This window comes from Solanum verrucosum, unplaced genomic scaffold (assembly GCF_900185275.1).
Source record: "Solanum verrucosum unplaced genomic scaffold, falcon-dt-bn FXZP01000238.1, whole genome shotgun sequence".
Taxonomy (NCBI): Eukaryota; Viridiplantae; Streptophyta; class Magnoliopsida; order Solanales; family Solanaceae; genus Solanum; species Solanum verrucosum.
The window spans coordinates 2283635-2304790 of record NW_026020630.1 but is presented as its reverse complement, the minus strand read 5'-3'; the positions used below and the strand labels follow the sequence as shown (position 1 = coordinate 2304790).

The 21156-nt window shown below is 32.0% G+C and overlaps 2 protein-coding genes across 2 annotated transcripts; both read left to right on the top strand.

Annotated features, from left to right (window-relative positions):
* The first annotated feature begins 5358 nt into the window (after positions 1-5358).
* Positions 5359-8316, top strand: LOC125811973 (acetylserotonin O-methyltransferase-like). The gene is made up of 3 exons (XM_049491519.1): positions 5359-5630; positions 6215-6761; positions 7974-8316. The coding sequence occupies exons 1-3, from the start codon at positions 5392-5394 to the stop codon at positions 8295-8297; spliced, it is 1110 nt and encodes a 369-aa protein (XP_049347476.1). The 5' UTR covers positions 5359-5391; the 3' UTR covers positions 8298-8316.
* A 1506-nt stretch (positions 8317-9822) lies between these two features.
* On the top strand, positions 9823-20678 carry LOC125811971 (protein FIP1-like). The gene is made up of 14 exons (XM_049491517.1): positions 9823-9901; positions 12993-13084; positions 13173-13277; positions 13414-13463; positions 14446-14512; positions 15223-15295; positions 16537-16592; positions 16863-16963; positions 18341-18421; positions 18751-18813; positions 19359-19418; positions 19622-19714; positions 20127-20189; positions 20279-20678. The coding sequence occupies exons 1-14, from the start codon at positions 9846-9848 to the stop codon at positions 20363-20365; spliced, it is 1047 nt and encodes a 348-aa protein (XP_049347474.1). The 5' UTR covers positions 9823-9845; the 3' UTR covers positions 20366-20678.
* Positions 20679-21156: the final 478 nt, after the last annotated feature.

Sequence of the window (21156 nt, the reverse complement as noted above, 5' to 3'; positions counted from 1 at the left end):
TATTTACAAGTTTTTAATGGACATTCGTAAAAAAATAGCTTATCGTTGAGAGATTTTCTACGAAAAGCATGTCGGAAACATTATTGACGAGCCAATTTCAAACGAATTTCATAAAAAAGTTATTTTTTAAAAAAAATAGTGTTTAATGGATTTCCGATGAATTGTCTGTTAAAAACATTTTGAACGAAATTCGCTTTAGTAAATAGTATTTTTGCATAACTTTATGTATATGTGTTGAAGTAATTGTATTGGTGGGAAATTATCTCAATTTCTATTAACCTTACACAAATATTGACGAAAATCTCACAGTTAAAGAGATTTTTGATTGAAACAACAATAACAAACCCTCTCCAATCCCATAGATAGGGTCTAAGGAGGGTAAAGTGTACACATACCTTACTCATACCTCGTGAAGGTAGAGAGATTGTTTCCAAAAAATTCTTCACTCAGATTTTTAATTGAAAGTCGATCGTAAATATTTTGTACGAGCTAATATTTGACGGAATTTATCAGAAATTCTATTCATTTTTAATTTATTAAGAAAGTATTTCTTATATTCAATTTTGTTTTATTAATTTTCATAACCTCATGTATATTGCTGTATATGTTATGTATATTAGTGGGTTTTAGATGATTGGAGCGATGAAGAATGCATTCAAATATTAACAAAGTGTAGAGAAGCAATTCCACAAGACAATGGGAAAGTGATAATATTGGAAGCAATAATTGGTGAAAAAGAAAGTATTATTAGAGGATCAAATAATGAGAAGCTCAAAGATGTTGGTTTAATGTTGGATATGGTGATGATGGCTCACACAACCAATGGAAAAGAGAGAACTTCTAAAGAATGGGCTTATGTTTTGAATGAAGCTGGATTTAATAAACACACAATTAGTCACATTGATGTTGTTCATATCTGTTATTCAAGCTTATCCTTCTTGATTTTTACGATGTTCAGAGACGGATTTAGAATGTAAACTCTATTGGTTTATCTTTAAGGTTCTTAGTAAGCATTGAACACGCATGTTTTTTTTTTAATATTATGAATTCTAATCTACTATTTGCTGCAACAACATATCTAGTGTACTGATCTCATAAGCATTGGACACACATGTTGTATTTTTATTTTATGAATTTAATCTATACAATTTCTAGCATGAAATTTGTTGTATTTTTCAACTTATGAATTCAAGCATATTATTATTATACTAGATATTTGGTGCCCGTGCCAGCACATGCCCAATATATGTTACTATTTTCCCCCTCAATTTATGTGATATAAAGGAATTTTGAAGAATCAATCAAAAACAATTATATGTTTTAAAAAAAATATATTTGAAGTTATTAATTTGTTGTGATTTATAGTATTTTTTGTATAATTTTTTAAATAATATATGTTACTTTTGTTCCAATTCACGTGAATAATCATTAATATTTTCAGTTGTTAATTTACTTCGAATTCTAGAACTTTTGACATTATTTTCAAATAATATATGCTACTTCTTCTATTTCAATTAGTCAACCAAATTTCTTATAATATTTTCAATTGTTAATTATTGTGATTTATAACATATTTTATGTAATTTTAATAATAATATATATTATTTCATTTGTTCCAATTCATATGACAATGATAAAATTTTAAGAGTCAACTAAATATTTTTTTTTAAAAAAAAGAAGGTTGTACCTCTAATATATTTTGTAGTTAAAATATAATAAATATAGTAGTTAAATTTCAAGAAGTATAACATGTTGAACAAAAGAATTAGATACAAAACATAGACAAATTTTATGACGGAAGAGGCACAAATATGACTTGATATGTGAGACATTATTTTTAAATTAAAAAAATATGTACGTCCCACCTTTCCTATTCAATATTGTTGTTTCCCTCTCCTGTCCTACTTAATTTATGAATAAAAAAATATGTGGGTCCTATTCGTTTTATTTTACATTGTTATTTTCTTCGTTTTAAAAGATTTCTATTTTTTTTAAAAAAAAAAATAATTTTTTTTAACCAATTAAAAAAATCCATATCAAACACACCCTTCAAGAAATGGGCCGAGGGTCATTCTGAAAAATGTGGTGTACGTAACACATATTTAGGATTAATCACAGAAGTTACATACAACAACTACAAGACAAGGATATATATAATTATTTACATGTATTATTTGCCCACATAAACTAATTTGTATCAGTCGATTGGTTTGGTTAAGTTTATGAATTGGTCAATATATTTAATAAATATTCAAAACATTTATAAGTTACGTGGTTATAAATCAAATTAACTAAAAACAACTTGCTTATAATAATTTTATTTTTACTATTCTATGACTTTTCGGCATCTTTTTCTAATTCTTAAAATACTTTATATAACATAAAACGTGAAACTCCATCTTCACTTCTTATTCATTCTTTCTCATTTTCTTGGTAAATATATTTTTAAATTTATAATTATATTTTATCATTTTAACATCGGGAAAGGGATAAAATTACCTTTTTGCTATTCGACGAGAAACTTTTGCCCTTTAGTATAAAATGATATTTTAAAGTTCTCATCGCGATAAAAGTGGGTATTTATGCATTTAATGGACTAATCCATCATTAATTTCTTTTTAATTCGGATTAAATATTATAGTTCGTAGCCGAATCAAATGTCAAATTAAATTCAATTGAACTCCTAATAATCAATGGAGGACATAATGTTCCTCGTCAAATAGTAAATGGACTAACACATCATTAGTTCCTCTTAATTTCGATCCAATCTTATGGTTCACGATCAATTCAAACCCTTAATTAAATCCAATTAAATTCATAATTTTCAATAGAGGGCAAAAGAGTTCCTCGTCGAATATCAAAAGGACAATTTTGACCCTCTGTCGATTTAACAAAAAATGGGGCTTGTCGATATTGTTTTACCATCAAATACATTAACAATATTATATTATCAGTTTTAGAGATCTTTCTTGAGGTTTAACTTCGTATTCATAACACTACCTTCCTTTTGTAATTTAAGTATCACACTTCTCTCCCATATCATTTTTCTCATTATAACAATTCTATTAATATATTTATCATAAATATGAAAAAAATAATGATGAACTTTCCTTTTAATATATACTTTTTTTTTGACAAATAAATGTAAATTCATTAGCTGGAAATATTGTCGTGTTACACGTTTTGCTCCTATGGAGCCAGTGAATATTTTTCCTGATGAAAAATCTGATATGGGGGATGATATCTCAAAATGAAATTTTATTAATTTGAAATTTTAGAAAAAAAAATTAGACTTTTTTAAAAATAAATTAATTGTAAGTGCAAACAAGAAATTTTTTTATAATTTTATCTTGATTTTATAAATTAACAAGTAATTTATATTTACTATTTATAGTAATGTGGACAATTAATATAGACGAAGTGAGTATTTTATTTAAATAAGACCAAAGAGAAGATACCATAGTGAGCAACGATCTTTGAACTTCTCTACCTACTTTTTCGGTCGAATTCGTCGTATTAAATTTTTCTAATATAATTTACTTCGCAAATTATTATTTTTTATGACAAGAAAAACTCGCAGCCGCTATCCTATGCAATAGCTCGCAAACCACATAGAAGAGGTAACCCGCACTAGGCAAGCCCGGTGCAACGAGCTCAACCCAGAAGGCAAACCCCTTACTTTCACTGGCAAGGGTTTTCGAAGTTGAGACCTCCATCATGGAAGTCCCAAGCCCAAACCACTGGACCACCCCGAAGGGTACTTCGCAAACTATTACATTAAAGCTAAATTTATCTCGTACACAAATAATTAATAGTCTTTTTACGAAAACAAAAATCTCTAATGATGTCATCAAAAATCCAGAAGATCTTAATTTTTTGATAACTTTAATGATAAACCTTTCACGTATTATATAGTACTGGATTAAATATAATGGAGTAGTTACATTATTAATCTTAATTATTTAAAAAATCTTAAACTTGTACAACCAATTTTAATATGAATTCTTATACAACTAAATTGAACATATCAATTTAACATTATTTTATTTTTCTTTCGGCAGAGGGATACTCTTCTGAAAAAATATATATATTAAAGTAATGCAAAAAATACGTAGTGGGTGTATATTTTCATTTTAATCCTCGTAATATTTTGTTAAGCAGATTTAATCTTCAATTTATTGAAATGTGGTATTGGTGGTTTATTTTTAGAAGTATGTTATTATCGAACATGAAGTAATCATATAAGTTTAACATAACATGTTTTGAAACTAAATAAATTGTGAAACATTTAATAATTCTTAAAATTCATGAATATTCCCATGCAAATAAATCAAATATGCATAATTCAAGATTAAATATTCTTAGTCAAATGTCGGTCACGAAAGTAAAACTAAAATTAAATTTTACCAATAACTCACAACTTGTTTATAAGTTGAGTATTATGTATTGCTTCATGACACATTGTATTGTATCATTTTGATATATATATAAAACTTATATTGGTTTCGTGTTGATAATAAAATTTACATTATTATATGTATAAAAATTAAAAAGGTATGATACAATAACAATCAAAACAATTATTATATTTATAAAGCAAAAATAATGGTACATTATGATACCATATAATATAACAAATAACAATTAGAAGCGTACGTATTTAGGATCTCGTTACAATGAATATATATTATGTTTATCAGAAGATATACAATACAAAAAGTTTAAATCGCATGTCCAAACAAAACTTTAACTTCATCTCATGATTTCATATTATGATTTCATATCATATCATAATTTCATATTGCATGACCAAACAAGCCCTAAGATATCGAAGGTATTGAAATCGATTGAATGCATTGACTGTATATAATATCATCCAATATTACTAATTTTAATACATACATTTGGCTAATTATAGTAAAAAATTACAATACTAAAAATAGTTTGAGAAATTTCCAATACGATAGACTTGAAATTTTTTGAAAGATTGATGCAATAAATTAAAAAAAATTAGTTTAAAATGTCAAAAATGCTACCAATAATCACTTAGAAGAGAGGTGTCTCCCTTTTTTTTTTTAAAGAACAAAATAGATGTAAGATTCAAATTTCTAACATCAATTAGAAAGACATATGCGTCCAATATCATACTTTATGTATGTTCACTGATTATTTTTCAATATAACACTACTATATATATAATCTCGAAAGAGGAGCATAGATTGACGTGAACTCAGGAAATCCCCCTGATACGTCCGTGATAACAACCATCCAACATGTTGTACTGAAATAGTAATAATTTTAAAAAAATTATTGCTTTAAATAGCCTAACCAGTCCATTGTAGTATTCCCAAGAACCAACAAAAACACTAATTAATTAAGCTTTTCTTCACCATGGAGAAACAAACAAATGGAAAAGCAAGAACAAATGATGAAGAAAAAATTCAAGAATCTCATGAAGCACAAGCAAATATGTGGAAATTTGTGTTTGGTTTCACAGAAATGGCTGTGATTAAATGTGCCATTGAATTAGGAATTGCTGAATTTTTGGAAAAAAATCAAGAACCTATTAGCCTAAATCAACTTTCTATTGCACTTGGTTGTTGTTCCTCTTCCCTCTATCGTATCCTAAGGTATGATTAATTAGTTTGTAATTTGTTATTCTCTCTGTTTCAATTTACGTGACAGTGTTTAGCTATATATACAAGAAATTTGATTTTTTAAAATATTTGTGTGACTATAATTGAGCATCTCATTATATTAAGGGACTAGTCCACGAAGGGTTGTAATGAAGAGGTTAGTACGTATTCATATTCATGCATCGTTAAACTAGAGATCTTATGCTCGATTCCTGAGTATGAAGTTCTCTTAGGTAGAAAATGTCTTATCCTACTAATTAACATCGGGAGGAAAACATTTTTGAACTAATGAAAAGCTTAAAGTTAAGTCATTTTAAAATAAGGATATGAAGAATTATTTTTAGTTAAGACAGACTAAAAAAAAGTATCAACACTCAAACCTCTTTATAATATCATCATTTGTTTGAATTTTTTTTTAACAGTGAAATGATGCTATAGAAATTAAATGGTATAGCATAAGATGAAACATCGGTTCTAAGGAAAACTTGATAGTTATTGTGAAATATTGTTATAAAAAGATATAATTGTAGATATTTGTTATAAAAATAATAATGTAATAATATGTACATATTTTATAGGTTCTTGATCAACCGTGGAATATTCAAGGAGACATCAACCAAAAGCGGCAAAAGTGGGTATGTTCAAACGCCTCTTTCCCGCCTTCTCATTAAAGAAGGCGAGAATAGCATGACTGCTTTCCTACTATTTGAAAGCAGCCCTCTGATGTTGGCACCGTGGCACAATCTTAGTGCACGTATTTCATCAAAGGACAATAGTATGCCCGCCTTTGAAGCAGCTCATGGAAAGGATGTCTGGAAGTACGCGGAAGCTGACCCTAAACACAGTAACCTCTTGAACAACGCAATGGCGTGTGACGCTAGGGTAGCAGTATATGCGATTATCAACGGTTGCCCGGAGATATTCGAGGGGGTGAACACAATGGTTGATGTTGGTGGTGGTGATGGAACAACACTAAGATTATTGGTGGAAGCTTTTCCTTGGATTAATGGGATTATTTTTTATCTCCCTCATGTTGCTTCTGTTGCACCTCATGCTATTGGTGTTGTACATGTTGGAGGTGACATGTTTAATTATGTTCCCAAAGCTGATGCTGCCTTCCTCATGGTAAGCACTACTTCCGTCTCATATTAGATGAACATTTTATTAAAAATATTTGTTTCATATTATATGATTTTTTACTAATTATTAGATGAACATTTTTATTTTATCCCTACAATTAATATGACCTTTGGAAGTTTAAACAAATTTTGAAGATCCAGATTTTTTTTTTTCAAGAGGCTAATTAATATAAACAAATAATACAATAGTAATGTTGATCAATCTATTAATAATTTTTTAATTACAATTTAAAATAGAAAGTTAATTCCCATCTAATATGGGACGGAGGAAATAGATATTAATAGTAGTCATTTTAATGGATTGAATTTGTTTTAATTAAAATATTTGACATTTTAATTATGATGGGAATTAATTTCTTAAATAGTTATTCATGTTATGAAAATGACTTAAAAAGTCTTTTTTTTTTAAATTTGTTTTGTGCTAAGAAAAGTCATTTGTAATTTGTCCATTTTCTCACAAAATAATTTCTACAGGAAAAGTACTAGAAAATAATATGGAATGATCCCTTATGTTTGAGAGTAGGTCTAAAGTTGTTCGTTGATATATTTTATATTATCTCTCTTTACAAGTTTCTAATGGACATCCCTTAAAAAAATAGTTCATCGTTAAGGGATTTTCAATAAAGCATGTCGGAAACATTATTGACGAGCCAATTTCAAACAAATTTCATAAAAAAAAGATATTTTTATTTAAAAAAATAGTGTTTAAGGGATTCCCAATGAATTGTCTGTTAAAAACATTTTCAAAAATTCGCTTTAGTTAAATAGTATTTTTGCATAACTTCATGTATATATGTTGAAGTGATTGTATTGGTGGGAAATTATCTCTATTTCTATTAACCTTACACAATTTCTGATGAAAATCTTAAAAGAGATTTTTGATTGAAACAACAAACAACAAACAACAACAATAATAACAAACCCTCTCCAATCCCATAGCTAGAGTCTAGGGAGGGTAAAGTGTACACATACTTTACTCATATCTCGTGGAGGTAAATAGACCATTTCCAAAAGACTCTTGACTCGGATTTTTAATTAAAGTCTATCGTAATTGTTTCTAACATGCTAATTTTTGAGGGAGTTTGTCAGAAAATCTACTTATTTTTAATTTATTTTTCTAGGAAGTATTTCTTATATTCAATTTTGATGCTAACTTTCATAAACTCATGTATATTGTTGTATATATTATGTATATTAGTGGTTTTTACATGATTGGAGTGATGAAGAATGCATACAAATATTAACAAAGTGTAGAGAAGCAATTCCACAAGACAATGGGAAAGTGATAATATTGGAAGCAATAATTGGTGGAAAAGAAGAAAGTATTATAAGAGGATCAAATAATGAGAAGCTCAAAGATGTTGGTTTAATGTTGGATATGGTGATGATGGCTCACACAACCAATGGGAAAGAGAGAACTTCTAAAGAATGGGCTTATGTTTTGAATGAAGCTGGATTTGGTAGACACACTATTAGTCATATTAATGATGTTCAATCTGTTATTCAAGCTTATCCTTCTTGATTTTTACTGTGTTCGGAGACGGATTCAGAATGTAAACTCTATTGGTTTATCTTTAAGGTTCTTAGTAAGCATTGAACACGCATGTTGTTTTTTTTAATATTATGAATTCTAATCTACTATTTGCTGCAACAACATATCTAGTGTACTGATCTCATAAGCATTGGACACGCATGTTGTATTTTTATTTTATGAATTAATCTATACAATTTCTAGCATGAAATTTGTTGTATTTTTCAACTTATGAATTCAAGCATATTATTATTATACTAGATATTTGGTGCACGTGCTAGCACGTGCCCAATATATGTTACTATTTTTTCCCTCAATTTATGTGATATAAAGGAATTTTGAAGAATCAATCAAAAACAATTATATGTTTTTAAAAAAATATATTTGAAGTTATTAATTTGTTGTGATTTATAGTATTTTTTTGTTTAATTTTTTAAATAAGATATGTTACTTCTGTTCCAATTCACGTGAATAATCATAAATATTTTTAGTTGTTAATTTACTGCGAATTCTAGAACTTTTGACGTTATTTTCAAATAATATATGCTACTTCTTCTATTTCAATTAGTCAACCAAATTTCTTATAATATTTTCAATTGTTAATTATTGTGATTTATAACATTTTTTTATGTAATTTTAATAATAATATATATTATTTCATTTGTTCCAATTCATATAACAATGATAAAATTTTAAGAGTCAACTAAATATTTATTTTTTTTAAAAAAAGAAGGTTGTACCTCTAATATATTTTATAGTTAAAATATAATAAATATAGTAGTTAAATTTCAAGAAGTATAACATGTTGAACAAAAGAATTAGATACAAAACATAGACAAATTTTATGGCGGAAGAGGCACAAATATGACTTGATATGTGAGGCATTATTTTTAAATTAAAAAAATATGTACGTCCCACCTTTCCTATTCAATATTGTTGTTTCCCTCTCCTGTCTTACTTAATTTATGAATAAAAAAATATGTGGGTCCTATTCGTTTTATTTTACATTGTAATTCCTTTTCCTATACATTTTACTCCACATTCGTACACTTGTCCATTTCTTTTCTTTTCCCCTTTTTTTTTTATAAAAAAATCTTTTATTCTTCTTTCCTCTAATATTTCAGATCAATTTTAAGTTATGAATTTTATTTATTCAATTTTTTTAATATAATTCGTATATTTTTTTTTTTCATATTTGATAGTTAACAAATATATTATTTTAAATTTTTTAAATTACATAAAAATATGAGAATAAAAAATGGTGGAGAATGGCCTAGCCCATATTGACGGCTCTAATCGCATGAACTCTAAATCAAGTATCCAAACTAGCCCAACCCGACCGGATTGAACCCGGTAACCAACTCCGAGTCTAAAACCGGCCGAGTTGTATTTTGTTGCCTCGACCCGACCCTTGACGTTCTCTTCTCCACCATTTTTGTCATTTTCAAGGTCTGCGAAATGGTTTTTGAAGAAACTGTAAATATTATGAAGGCAAAAAATCGTTCGAGCTAGACGAAGACGAAGACGACGAAGAAGAAGATGTCAACGGAAATACATTCTTCTTTAATTTCAGAATCACCAGACGAAAACAGTCTGTAAGTGCAAAAAAATCCTCCAATTTATTATACTGATTGTAATTTGTACTTGGAATTTCAAATATATCATATTTTGTTAATTATCTGCTAAGTAAATGCTTTGTAATTTAGTAATTCATCATTTTCTAGCTCAACAACCTAAAAAATCACTAAAATACTTGTACTATTTCATTTTTGGGGATCATATTCGTTTTTTTAGAAAAATGAAATTAGGGATTTGAACTGGTTGAAAGGGGGACTGTAATTTGGTTGAGGAAACCTTGATTTTGGGAGTGAAGGGCGTCGTTAAGATAGTTTTCCAAGGGGTGACTCGTTGTGTGTCAATTGGCACTCAACAACAATTACTACATATCCAATGTATTTTCATGAATGGGTCTGGAGAGGGTAGAGTATATGCAAATTTTATCGCCACCTTGTAGAGAAAGAGAGGTTTGTTTTCGAAAGACCCTTGGCTCGAGTGATACATGACAAGGCAGTTTTAAAAAGACACTACAAAGGTAGACAAGGCTTGACAAATAATAGAGAAAATGTAATACACCATACATAGTAGACTAATGTGATAAATGAAGACAAGAAACAACACAGTAATTGAAGAATAAGAAACTACGAGACCTTCAATAGAATAGTCTCGTACCTTTTCTAAGCGACATTTCCTCGCAAAAAATTAGGTAGGTTCTGGCATATTAAAGAACTTTTTTTTTTTATAAAACTCACTGGCCCATAAATCACATTCTTCTGAAATGGTAGGAAACTCATATATAATTCGATTCAACATAGACATTAGACAAGTAGTTTTAAGTGCAATGACTACTTACTGACTGCACCTATACGGAGTAAACTCATATATACCTTCTTCTTTTTTTGTAAGAATCAGAAGAAGAGAAACACTACTACTTATATATAGAAAAAGCAATTTCTAAGACAAAACAACTTTCAATTGCAAGCATCACAATTATATAACTTCATCCCACAAGTTCCCTGCTTGTCAGATCCACATTTTACCAAGCAGTACAATTCCACTGGCATGTAACACAGTTTTTTTCTTTTGATAAGGTAAAGGTTTATTAACTAAGTACCAAGAAGGTACCAAAACCAAAAGTTACAAATCCACTGGCATGTAACACAGTTTACAACACCAGAACTATTTGCATTGCCCAAATCCTCAAAATGACGCAATTCTGTTCCAAAGTTTTGATCTTTTTACTTCCAAGTTAATTTGAGAGATAATGGATAAAAACACGTGAACTATCACTTTTTTCGCGAGTTTCACACTTCAACAATCGGTTGTTCCCTTTTCTTTTCCTACCTGAACTATCACCATCTATGTATTTTAAGAGAAATAGTAATGATTTTTTTATGTTGAATGGACATCTTCCACCTAATAATCTAGTCTTTTGGATTGCGCTCTCCTGTCAGTCTACAACAATTGATATTAGGACAGGTCAATTAATGCTTGAGACTGAGACTCGAAGGGATGGCCTAATAGACCACTGAGAGTGGGTATCGATCTAGAAGGGTGCCAGATGTGACCAACTAGTAGAGTGCCAGCAGTGGTAGCCTAGATCCAAGTGGGGTGCCGGTTGTGATCAACTGAGCGCAATAAGGAAAAAAGGAATGAGATGCCAGTCGTGACCAACTTGGCCAGAGGGGTTCTAAGAGTGCCAGCCTGGATTAAAAAGAAGTGGTGCCAGCCATGATCAACAAAGTCGTTGGTCCTCAAGCAAGGAGAATTGTCGTGTGTCAATTGTTCCTCATTGATTAAACAGAGACATAGTAATGAATTTATAGGCTCAATGAACTCTCCCATCTAATAGGTAGTCTTTTGGGTTGAGTTCTCTGATTCAGACTGTAACATTATCCATAAGGTTCCTAGTGGTTGAAGAGATGGAGTAATAACCTTGGGAGTTGGGATCAAGGCTGGAATCCTTGCAGATGCGACACTAGGTGTACTCCTCCGGCTAATTATACCTTGATGGGTAGAGTTACCCAATACTTGTGTTGATTGAAGATAACATCTACCTAGTATTCATTAAGAAAAAAGATAACCTCTGCCTAGTAAACTAATCAAGGTGTGCTCATGTTGATTCGGAAGCAATTTGCAAAGGCGGTATTGTAATTAGTGTTCAACTAACAACAACAACAATATACCTAGTGTAATTCCATTATTTGGGTCTGGGAAGGGTGGTGTGTATGCAACCTTACCCCTACCTTATGAAGGTAGAGAGGGTATTTCCAATAGAGTATTTCGTGGTCAACTGACAGAAAATATTACTCCTTCCATTTCAATTTATATGGCGGTGTTTAATAGGAATGAAGTTTAAGAAAAAACTAAAGACTTTCGAATCTTATGGTTTAAAACCAAACACATTTGTGTGACTAGAAATCATCTCAACAACAACATATCGTCATACCCAGTGTAGTCCCAGCAAGTGGGATGACTATAAATCATCTCATTTAGGGTAAAGTGTGAAATTTAAAGTTAAATTGGTTATACATACAGAAAGTTGTCATTCGTTCAGGGACAAACTTAAAAAGAAAGTATATCACATAAATGAGAAGTATGCCACATTTAATGAGACAGAGAGAATTGGTGATTTCTATTTTCTTCCCATGTTAAATCCTCCAATACTAATTTGTTGGGATGTTGCCAACTAGGTATGTGCAACATTGGCTTGGAATGGAATGGTCTAAATAGAATAACATGGATACAGAGGACTCATATAGTCCATCCCAACCAATTTGGGATTGAGGTATAGTTGATTTGAGTTTCTTATATGAGCTCCTTCCAAATATTAATGATTTTCTTGTAATTCTCTGAGTGACTATACTCTAATGATTTTTGAAGTCTGAACCTAGACACTAAGCGGCTGTAATTTTTGAGAGTATCCCTAAGGAATTGAGTAAATTAAAGGAATGGAGGGAGTGAACTAGGATGGTATACAGTTGTGTGTAAGCAAAGTAGAGATGTCTCTTGGGAATCATATGACTATTCAAGTTAAATGATGAGACTAACCAATAGGTTATCCCTGTTTTGACTTAATACTTCAACTTCTCTTTCTAATTACTAATTATGCTGCTTGTTCAACTGTAGGTTCGTGGACGTACTGCATGAAGCACCTCTATCCGGTCATAGGAAGCCTACGAGCCTCATTGGGAGTATTTTCTACTGTTTCTTATTGGCAAGTATCAGTTCATGAATTGTTGGTGGCTGTGACAAAGATGCAAATTTAGCCACCTTCTAGGTGAACTAATTATGACAAATTGTAGGCAGGCTTTGCTGTTTTGGCGGTGGGAGCTACATGGATATTTCACCCGATAAAAGGATTAGTGTTCCCACTTCTTTGCAGCTGTAATGTTGCCCTTCTTGTTGTCACAGGTGCACATTCTCTGTCTTCTTTCGTATGCTTTCAGCAAATCATAAGATTTAAATCTCCTGCATTTCATTGTATTTTTCCAGCATATGACTTCCCTCTATAGCACTAATTTTTCCAGCATGTGACTTCCCTCTGTAGGCATTTTTCAGCAATATTTGGTCTATCAAGTCAAGAAAATACGGTTACAGGTCAGTATTTTTACTATTTTTCATGATTATAATATGTATGGAGCCCAACTAGCTTGAGATCAAGGTTTTGTTGTTGAAATGGCCATTAATGATAAATATTATTCTTTCAATATGTAGCTTGAGATGAAAGTTATTGGGGAAGAGAGTTAAAAACAACACTGGAAGGGCAATTTCAAGCTTTCTTAGCTATAAATGAATATATGACCTCATTGACATAACTTTCATCCATACCTCACCCTTCTCCTCTCCCTTCTCTTGTGACATGTGCTCAGAAGAAAACATGGAGTTAAAAATCTCTCCTTATCTATACTTAGTTATCAAAAAAAAAAAGATTCTCTCCTTGTAAATAATCTTGGTAGAAATCATCTACTTGTGGGGTCTTTGGCATATTAATGATGTTATGGTGCCGAAAAAATCATATTATTCAAGTGTCATTCCTTAGTATGCACTCTGTTGGGTGTCCAAAATGGGTGGTACCAGTAAGCTGGAGAAACAGATCAGTATGGTCAAAGAACCTGATTTACAAACTGTATGGAACTAAAGGTTTCCCAAATGAGGTAGAGCATAATCTCACTGGAGGCAAATTGTAGGAGGGCCTAAGACCTTGAAAATGGATCTAGGAAATCATGAATTGTACTTTTTAAGCAGAGGGAAGAATTGAGTCGCATATGGATTTCAAGCTTTTGCTATTTGTTTTCTTTCTCCTTTCTATTCTGTGGGTACAAAGTAACGAAATTCAGTTAAGCGAGTTGGCAACTTCTCTGCTCTACAATTTAGATACATATTCTCAGGGTTCCTGATATCTTTCTTTTTTGTTGAATGAAAGACTTCTGGCAACTTTACTTGGATGGGAAATAGAATTTACTGATATATATCAGCTATCAATATAGATCATCTTCATTTTAGCGTCTTCATTCAAAATCATATGTTCTATAAACAACAATTTCTAATATTTGCAATAATATGAACTTTAATTTTGTAGGGGTACTATATTTTCAGCCAGAAACTGAAGCATATTATTCGCCTACCATTTGCTACAATCGCATATGGTATGCATTACCTGATTCTCTAGTTTATGCGGCAGTCTTTTCTTTTACTATCCTTTTTCTCAATTAGTTTTGATCATCTCTACCACAAATCTGTGGTCAAATCAAATCTTGCTGTTAGTTTTCAACTATTTTCCTTATGACGGTGGTGTCTGGGCCAGCTTGTGTGCAACTCAACTATTCCACCGGGACTTGCTACCTCCCACCAACACAATTGTTGGTTTAACTTTGCCACAAGACTTAGGTGATTGGGAAGAAATCACCTATCATGCCAACTAATCTGCTATAAATGAATTGCATCTCTGCTATTTTCTTACAGAAATTACAATTATTTTCTTTGTATGATCTGTTAATTTGCACATGAGGATCTGATCTTGGACCTTCTCAATCCTCCACTATAGCTCCCATAAGGGAAAAGAGAAGCTGATAAATCTGAGTGTGAAGTAATTAATGAACACGGTGCTTAAAAGATACTAATATTCAAGAGATCAAAATGTGTGCATGAAACAAGCTAAGACCATTATTTTTTTCCTTTTTAAAGAAAGCTGTACTGTTGTAATTTCTTCTCAGATTTGTCTGTCATTTGAATAATACTTCAGGAACAACTAACTGGTTTAATTCTAAGTTGCTTCCGTAATTGTTTTAAAAAGTAAGAATTATTTTCCTTTTGTTTCTTTTAAAATGAATATCCATTTGAAACACTTCAATTACAGGAACCGCTGCGATGCTGCTTGTCATGGTTTGGGACCCACATATTGGCATCCTCTCTATGTTGACACTATTCAGGTTTACATTCCAAGAAATTGGCTGCATCGATTTTCTTAGTTCTGTGCAGCTCCTTGCATAAAGAGATGTTTATTTAGCAACTTTCAGTATTGAAATGGTCCCGGGGGACTTTTTCCTTCTTAATTTGAGGATAATTTCTGATGTATTATGCATTAGTAAATTATATCTTTATCTAGGTGTTCTATGACACAGCTATCTTTTAGCAAAACATAAATGTTAAATCTAAGTTATGCTAGACACTTTTAGGCGAGGTAGCATTCAAGTCAGAGAGGTGGTTTTGAGGATAAAATTTATAAAAAGCTCTTCAAAATCTTTAGGATTTCAAGTTTGGATAGGTGAAGAAACTTAAAATATGGAAGTATGATGGGGAATAATAACTTTAGTTACTATCCATAGATAAGTTGTAGACGAGGAAAATGAGACTCAAGGAGTCATATATGGGACTTTCTTGGAGCTTTAAGTATTGGCCGCCAGGTTCTAACATGAAAAAGGTAAAGGAACTGAATCTCTCTAATTCTTATTTTAATTTGCTTTGTTTTGAAATAAGAATTAAAAAAGAAACATCTTAACTATACAACCTGAAATTTTCAAGTAACGGTATTTCCCAGAAAACTCTCACAAATGTACAGTGTAATGAGGAAGACGGTAAAATATAAGTTGCTGCCGTTTTCACTTTAGTTTAGAGAGCTCCACCTCAAGGACTGAAAGCAGATGAATGTGATTTTTTTAGTAATAGAGACACATTTTCCAGACTTGCACAGATGAAGAGTGTAATGAGGCAGAAGGTAAATTCTAAACAGCTGCCGTTCTCGCTTTGGTTTAGAGATATCCACTTCAAGGACTGAAAACAGTTGAGGTGGATTTGATATATCATATATCAATATGTTCTGTTGAATCCACGAAAAATTAGGACCAAAAATGTCAGATTTGTGGGGTGGATGTAGCACATGAACTTGATCTTAGTTCCCCAAATATAAGTTCATCTAAATCCTTAAAGTTGTCATTCATGGGTGGAAGAAGAAAGAGCTTGAAGGTTTCACTGGTTCAGGCTCAATGTAAAGGCTGCCTAGGCTTTACAATTATCAAAATAGTAGGACCTCAAGGATGTGTATATATATCTGATCGCATTTCTGTTCCTTTGGTTACATGCAAAGTTGGAGGTTGCGTGGGCTATAACTGTGGTATTGAAGTTTATATATTTATTCTTTGTGATGTTTTCTGAACTTGCTTCATTTTTGTAGGATCGTCATGCTGACGGAAGTAGTATGTGTTAGTTCTTTCATGACAGTCTATATTGGTGAGTAACCTCCTTTAGGGGTTGCTTTTAACAAAAGTCAATTTCCTTGGTAAAATTTCATCATTTTTAAACCCCTTAACCGTCTAGAGAAGACTCCTACTGAATTGCATGCTTGAGAGATGATGTTAAAACATAAAGCAGCTTCATGTTTGAGAATTTGAAAATAGTTTTTCTGTCTTTTAAATGACCTATTAGAAATTCCAACCTGTTCTATATTATTAGAAAGTGCAGATGCAAAATAAAGTCAATTAAACCTTCTACTCTCTTCAGGTTGCGTTCACCAGTACAATTCATTGGATTCCCAGCCCGATGTTTTAAAGTCACTTTATTCTCCACTTCAACCATCAAGTTCTCTGGAAGGTTTGAGGTACCTCTCAGGTTTACAGTCTGATTATGGAGAAACATTTTGTCCAATAATTGGGTGACTATTACTTTACCTTTAGGGCATGCTTGAAAACACTATCTGATTACATGGCTGTTTGAAAACTAGTAATCACACAACCTAATAGCTACACAATATAGTAATTACAGGGTGATACTCAATCTCGTGTTTGGTTGCATGTAATTACATAGTTGAATATTCTTTTATTTTCAATAAAATCTAATTGTAATTTATTTTTTTCATATGAACATGTAAATGAGTTTTAATGTGTGACAAACATATATGTGTATAAGAAATATTAAAAATGAAAAAAGAAAGAATTTGAAAAGCCATCTGGTAATTAGACTTTGTAATTACTTCCAATTCTTTGCTCCTCGTGAGAACTGGAAACTGTAATTACTCCCCTCAACTACACCCAATTCCATGCTGACGAAGTAATTACTTGGCCAGTCGTTAAAAGGGTAATTACATCCAATTACGCCCTAATTCAATTACAAGGTGGCCATCCAATCAGGCCCTACATTTGTATAGGATAATGGAGGGCTCTTCCATGATTCTATTTACAACAAGGTGCTATGTGGGTGTAATTTCTGTGCTTTTTTAGTCTATTATTTTAATTAAACAATGACTTCAACACACTTCTCTTTTTGAGTCTGTAAATGTATCAAAAAATTATGCTCTACTCTACTTGACAAGGAAACAAAAACTGCAATGTGTTTGGCAAGTCAAATTACTCTCCTAGTCCCTATATAGATAACTCTGAAAAGCTTTACTAGGTTTTGTTAATCGCAGTTTGTTAGAGGTGTGTAGTTGAAAACTGGGGAAGTGGGGAATTTTCTTGAAAAATGTGATATCAAAGCTATAAGAATAGAAAGAATTATTTATTTTATGGCAAGTGTAGATCTTGATGGTGGGGATCTTTGCATTAGAGGAAGGGGTAAAATGAGTTGGAATGACCAAAACTGAGTTGGGTCAAACAAATTGGGATTGACAATATTGTCATCTTTGTTTGAATTCATGTTTAATGAGATATAGTTAGTAACTAATAAGTGTTTTTGCGACATGATATCTTATTTGATCTCTGATATGATCAACCATTTGGCAGTTGGGGAAGTGGGAGGCCTTGAGAGGAATAACTGATGCTAAAATAATAAATCCCAAGTATTTTTTTGTCTTTCCCAAACCAATCATTATATGCAACAGGGATTTGTACTTTTATCATGTCATTGCGACTATCTTTATGGCCCTCAGATAGGACTTTTGAGAAGAAATAGAAGAAAGCTTCAATGCTTCTAGATATTTTTTCACCACTGCTTCTAGATGATAAAATGATGATTTTGCTAAGAGCCTTCTGTTGTACAGGTACCAGGACGGTGGTCGACTGTCAGATCAGCAGATGGCGTTGTTGCAATATCAGCAAGAAAATATACACTTTTTGGGTGAGGAGGTAAGCAGTTATAAGAAACTCCAAGATCTCGCTGGCAATATGCTTCTCAAACTTTTTGGGGGTTGGGAAGGATGTAGAAACTGGACTTTGGGCTGCTCTATATTAGTTGGTAAATCAAGTAGTAATTAATAACACATAGAAGTATATTTATTAGTATAAGTTAAGAATGACCTGCTTTTCTTGGAAAGAAAGTACACGTCTAGACATTTATACGTCTTGTCTCTTCGGGATGTATATATCTCTTATGAACAAATGGATTTTAATCCTGATTGTTTCTTATGGAAATTTTTCTTTCTTTTCTCGAGTTAATTTATTCCTTTTTCTTCTAGATTCTTAGACTGCAAGAAACCTTAAGCAAATTCGAAAGGTCTAATGATGGGACTGCACCTCAGGTATGTGTTTCTGCTGTTCAAAACTGTGTTGCTGTTTCTGTATTATCCTGGAAAGAAACAAAATGTACTTGTTGGGCTGCATGGCAAGTTAATTGTTTTAAGCTATACAAATAAAACGGGAAAATGGAAGAACTTGAGAAACATGAACTTGTAAGATCTTAGTGACCTCTGTCTGTTAAGATGATCATCCAGCTTTTCTGTCCTATTAGTAGGGGCGTTAAAGCTTTGCCCCGATCCTATCATTTTGATCACTCATGTCAATGAGTTTTGACGAACTGAACAAGTAGTATCTCGTAGCAACTAAAAGGGGATTTTTTTTTCAAAAAGACAAAATGTCATAGATGCTGAGAACGATATCGCATACACCAGCAATCATATCCTTCATGATTCTCTCATGATTTTTTTTGTCTGATAGAAAAATTGATAACCGTATGATATGGGACTGCTGATAATGAGATTAGCCACCTTGAATAGTCATTAATCACTAGAGTTTGGGATTAAGTTTTGAAAGTGATGAAGTTAACGACTTGTCTTGGTTCTTCCAGGTAGATCTTGCTCACCTGTTGGCAACTCGAGATCAAGAGTTACGTACACTCAAAGCTGAGGTAATATGTGACATGCAGTTTTGTCCTTTTTCATTTCCAACAGACCTATGGTTCTGAACAGCGCACGTGCACTTGTATGTCTGTTTTGTGGTGGAAGAAATTTTTATATTAAGAATGAAATTTCTTTTCTCACTTCAAACTGGATGTTTAGCGCATCTTGTTTTATCCTTTTACCTCTTCTACTAAATACTTGTGGGTTTCAGATGAATCAATTACAATCTGAGCTGAGGCTTGCTCAATCTATTGTAGAGGAGAAGGATGCTGAGATTCAGCGTATTCGCAATGCAAACAATCAGGTGTGTTTTAAAAGTCAAGTAACCTTAAGCAATTGGAACTTTTTTGCTATTAATAATGAACTTGTTATAAAATTACATTGTAGTATTAGTTTTCATGTAGTCATTTATCGGCCGAATAAAAGTGGACCATTTTGAAAGGATTTAGCACATTCTTCTTTATTTCTTTGGTCTCTTTGCTTCCCCTGTTAATTAGCTTGTTGTTTCTCAACTGTCATAGCAAGTTATATCTAAATTGTTAAACGTGGTCCGCTACACAAGTCTTGTACAACAACCACCTAGTCGATCACATCTAGGTTTATTCTATCTTCATTGTATGTCTTGTATAGTATTTGGACTCTCGCTGTCTCGCTTGATCATGCCTCTTTTTTCCGAAGAAAGGTGCATGACATCTCTCTCTCTCTCTCTGAAACAGTATGTAGAAGAAAACGAGAGACTCAGAGCTATTCTGGGAGAATGGAGCAGCCGAGCAGCTAAGGTAGTACTTATTTGTGGTTCATTGCTATAATATTGTCGTTTCCTTTTCCTCTATTACACCAAATGTTTTTTGTCTTGGCTGGATAAAAGCTCGAACGTGCTTTGGAGCTGGAAAGGATGTCAAACTTGGAACTGCAGAAAAAAATAACCACACTGAAGATTCAAATGCGTGAATAGTTCAGCCTGACTAACTGCTAGATCTTTTGCTGTGTACAATAGATCCTTGTGGTTCGGCTCTTCCTTGGACCTTGTGCATAGCAGGAGCTTCCTTTTCAGATCTTTTGCAATACCATTCTTGGAAAACCTAATGGTCCCATCTGCACATGTACAGATTAAGCTCAGACGTTTGCTCATCTTTCAGACTTTCAGCTTTGTATAGTTTTTTCCACTACTATTTATCTCATATCTTTTCTTCTTATATTAGGTTTCTTTTGGATGAATCTGTTCTAACAATTTGCTTTCACTGTAAATTAGTCATTTTATTGCCATAGCCAAAGCTTACAAGGTTGTTTTCCCAAAGACCATGTGTCCAATATGGATGACATCGAAAGATCAAAAGGTGTATTCAAGATTTTAAGTTTATGGTTCTAGACACATGTAGGCAAAGTTTTCATCATTTGGCATAATTGGCAGCATTTGACAAGTAAGCACTCCAACTTGATCTTAATTGATAACTAAACGCTCCAACTCATTCCCATTGTGTTGTGAGGGGTGTCTAGATGATCATCTTAAGTTGACGTGTTAAATTGACACAATGGAGACTAATTGGGGTATTTAGATATGTAATACTCCACCCTATTTATGAGTTTCCCACTCCGTCCCACCCGCCAATTGCCATCTTTAATGGTGATGGAATTTAAATGATTCAAGTTTCATAAAATTTTCAATAGTAATTAACAAGTATAATATATATCCTTTTTGAGCAAAAAATAATAATTGAAGAAGAAAGCTTTTACTCTCCAAAGTCC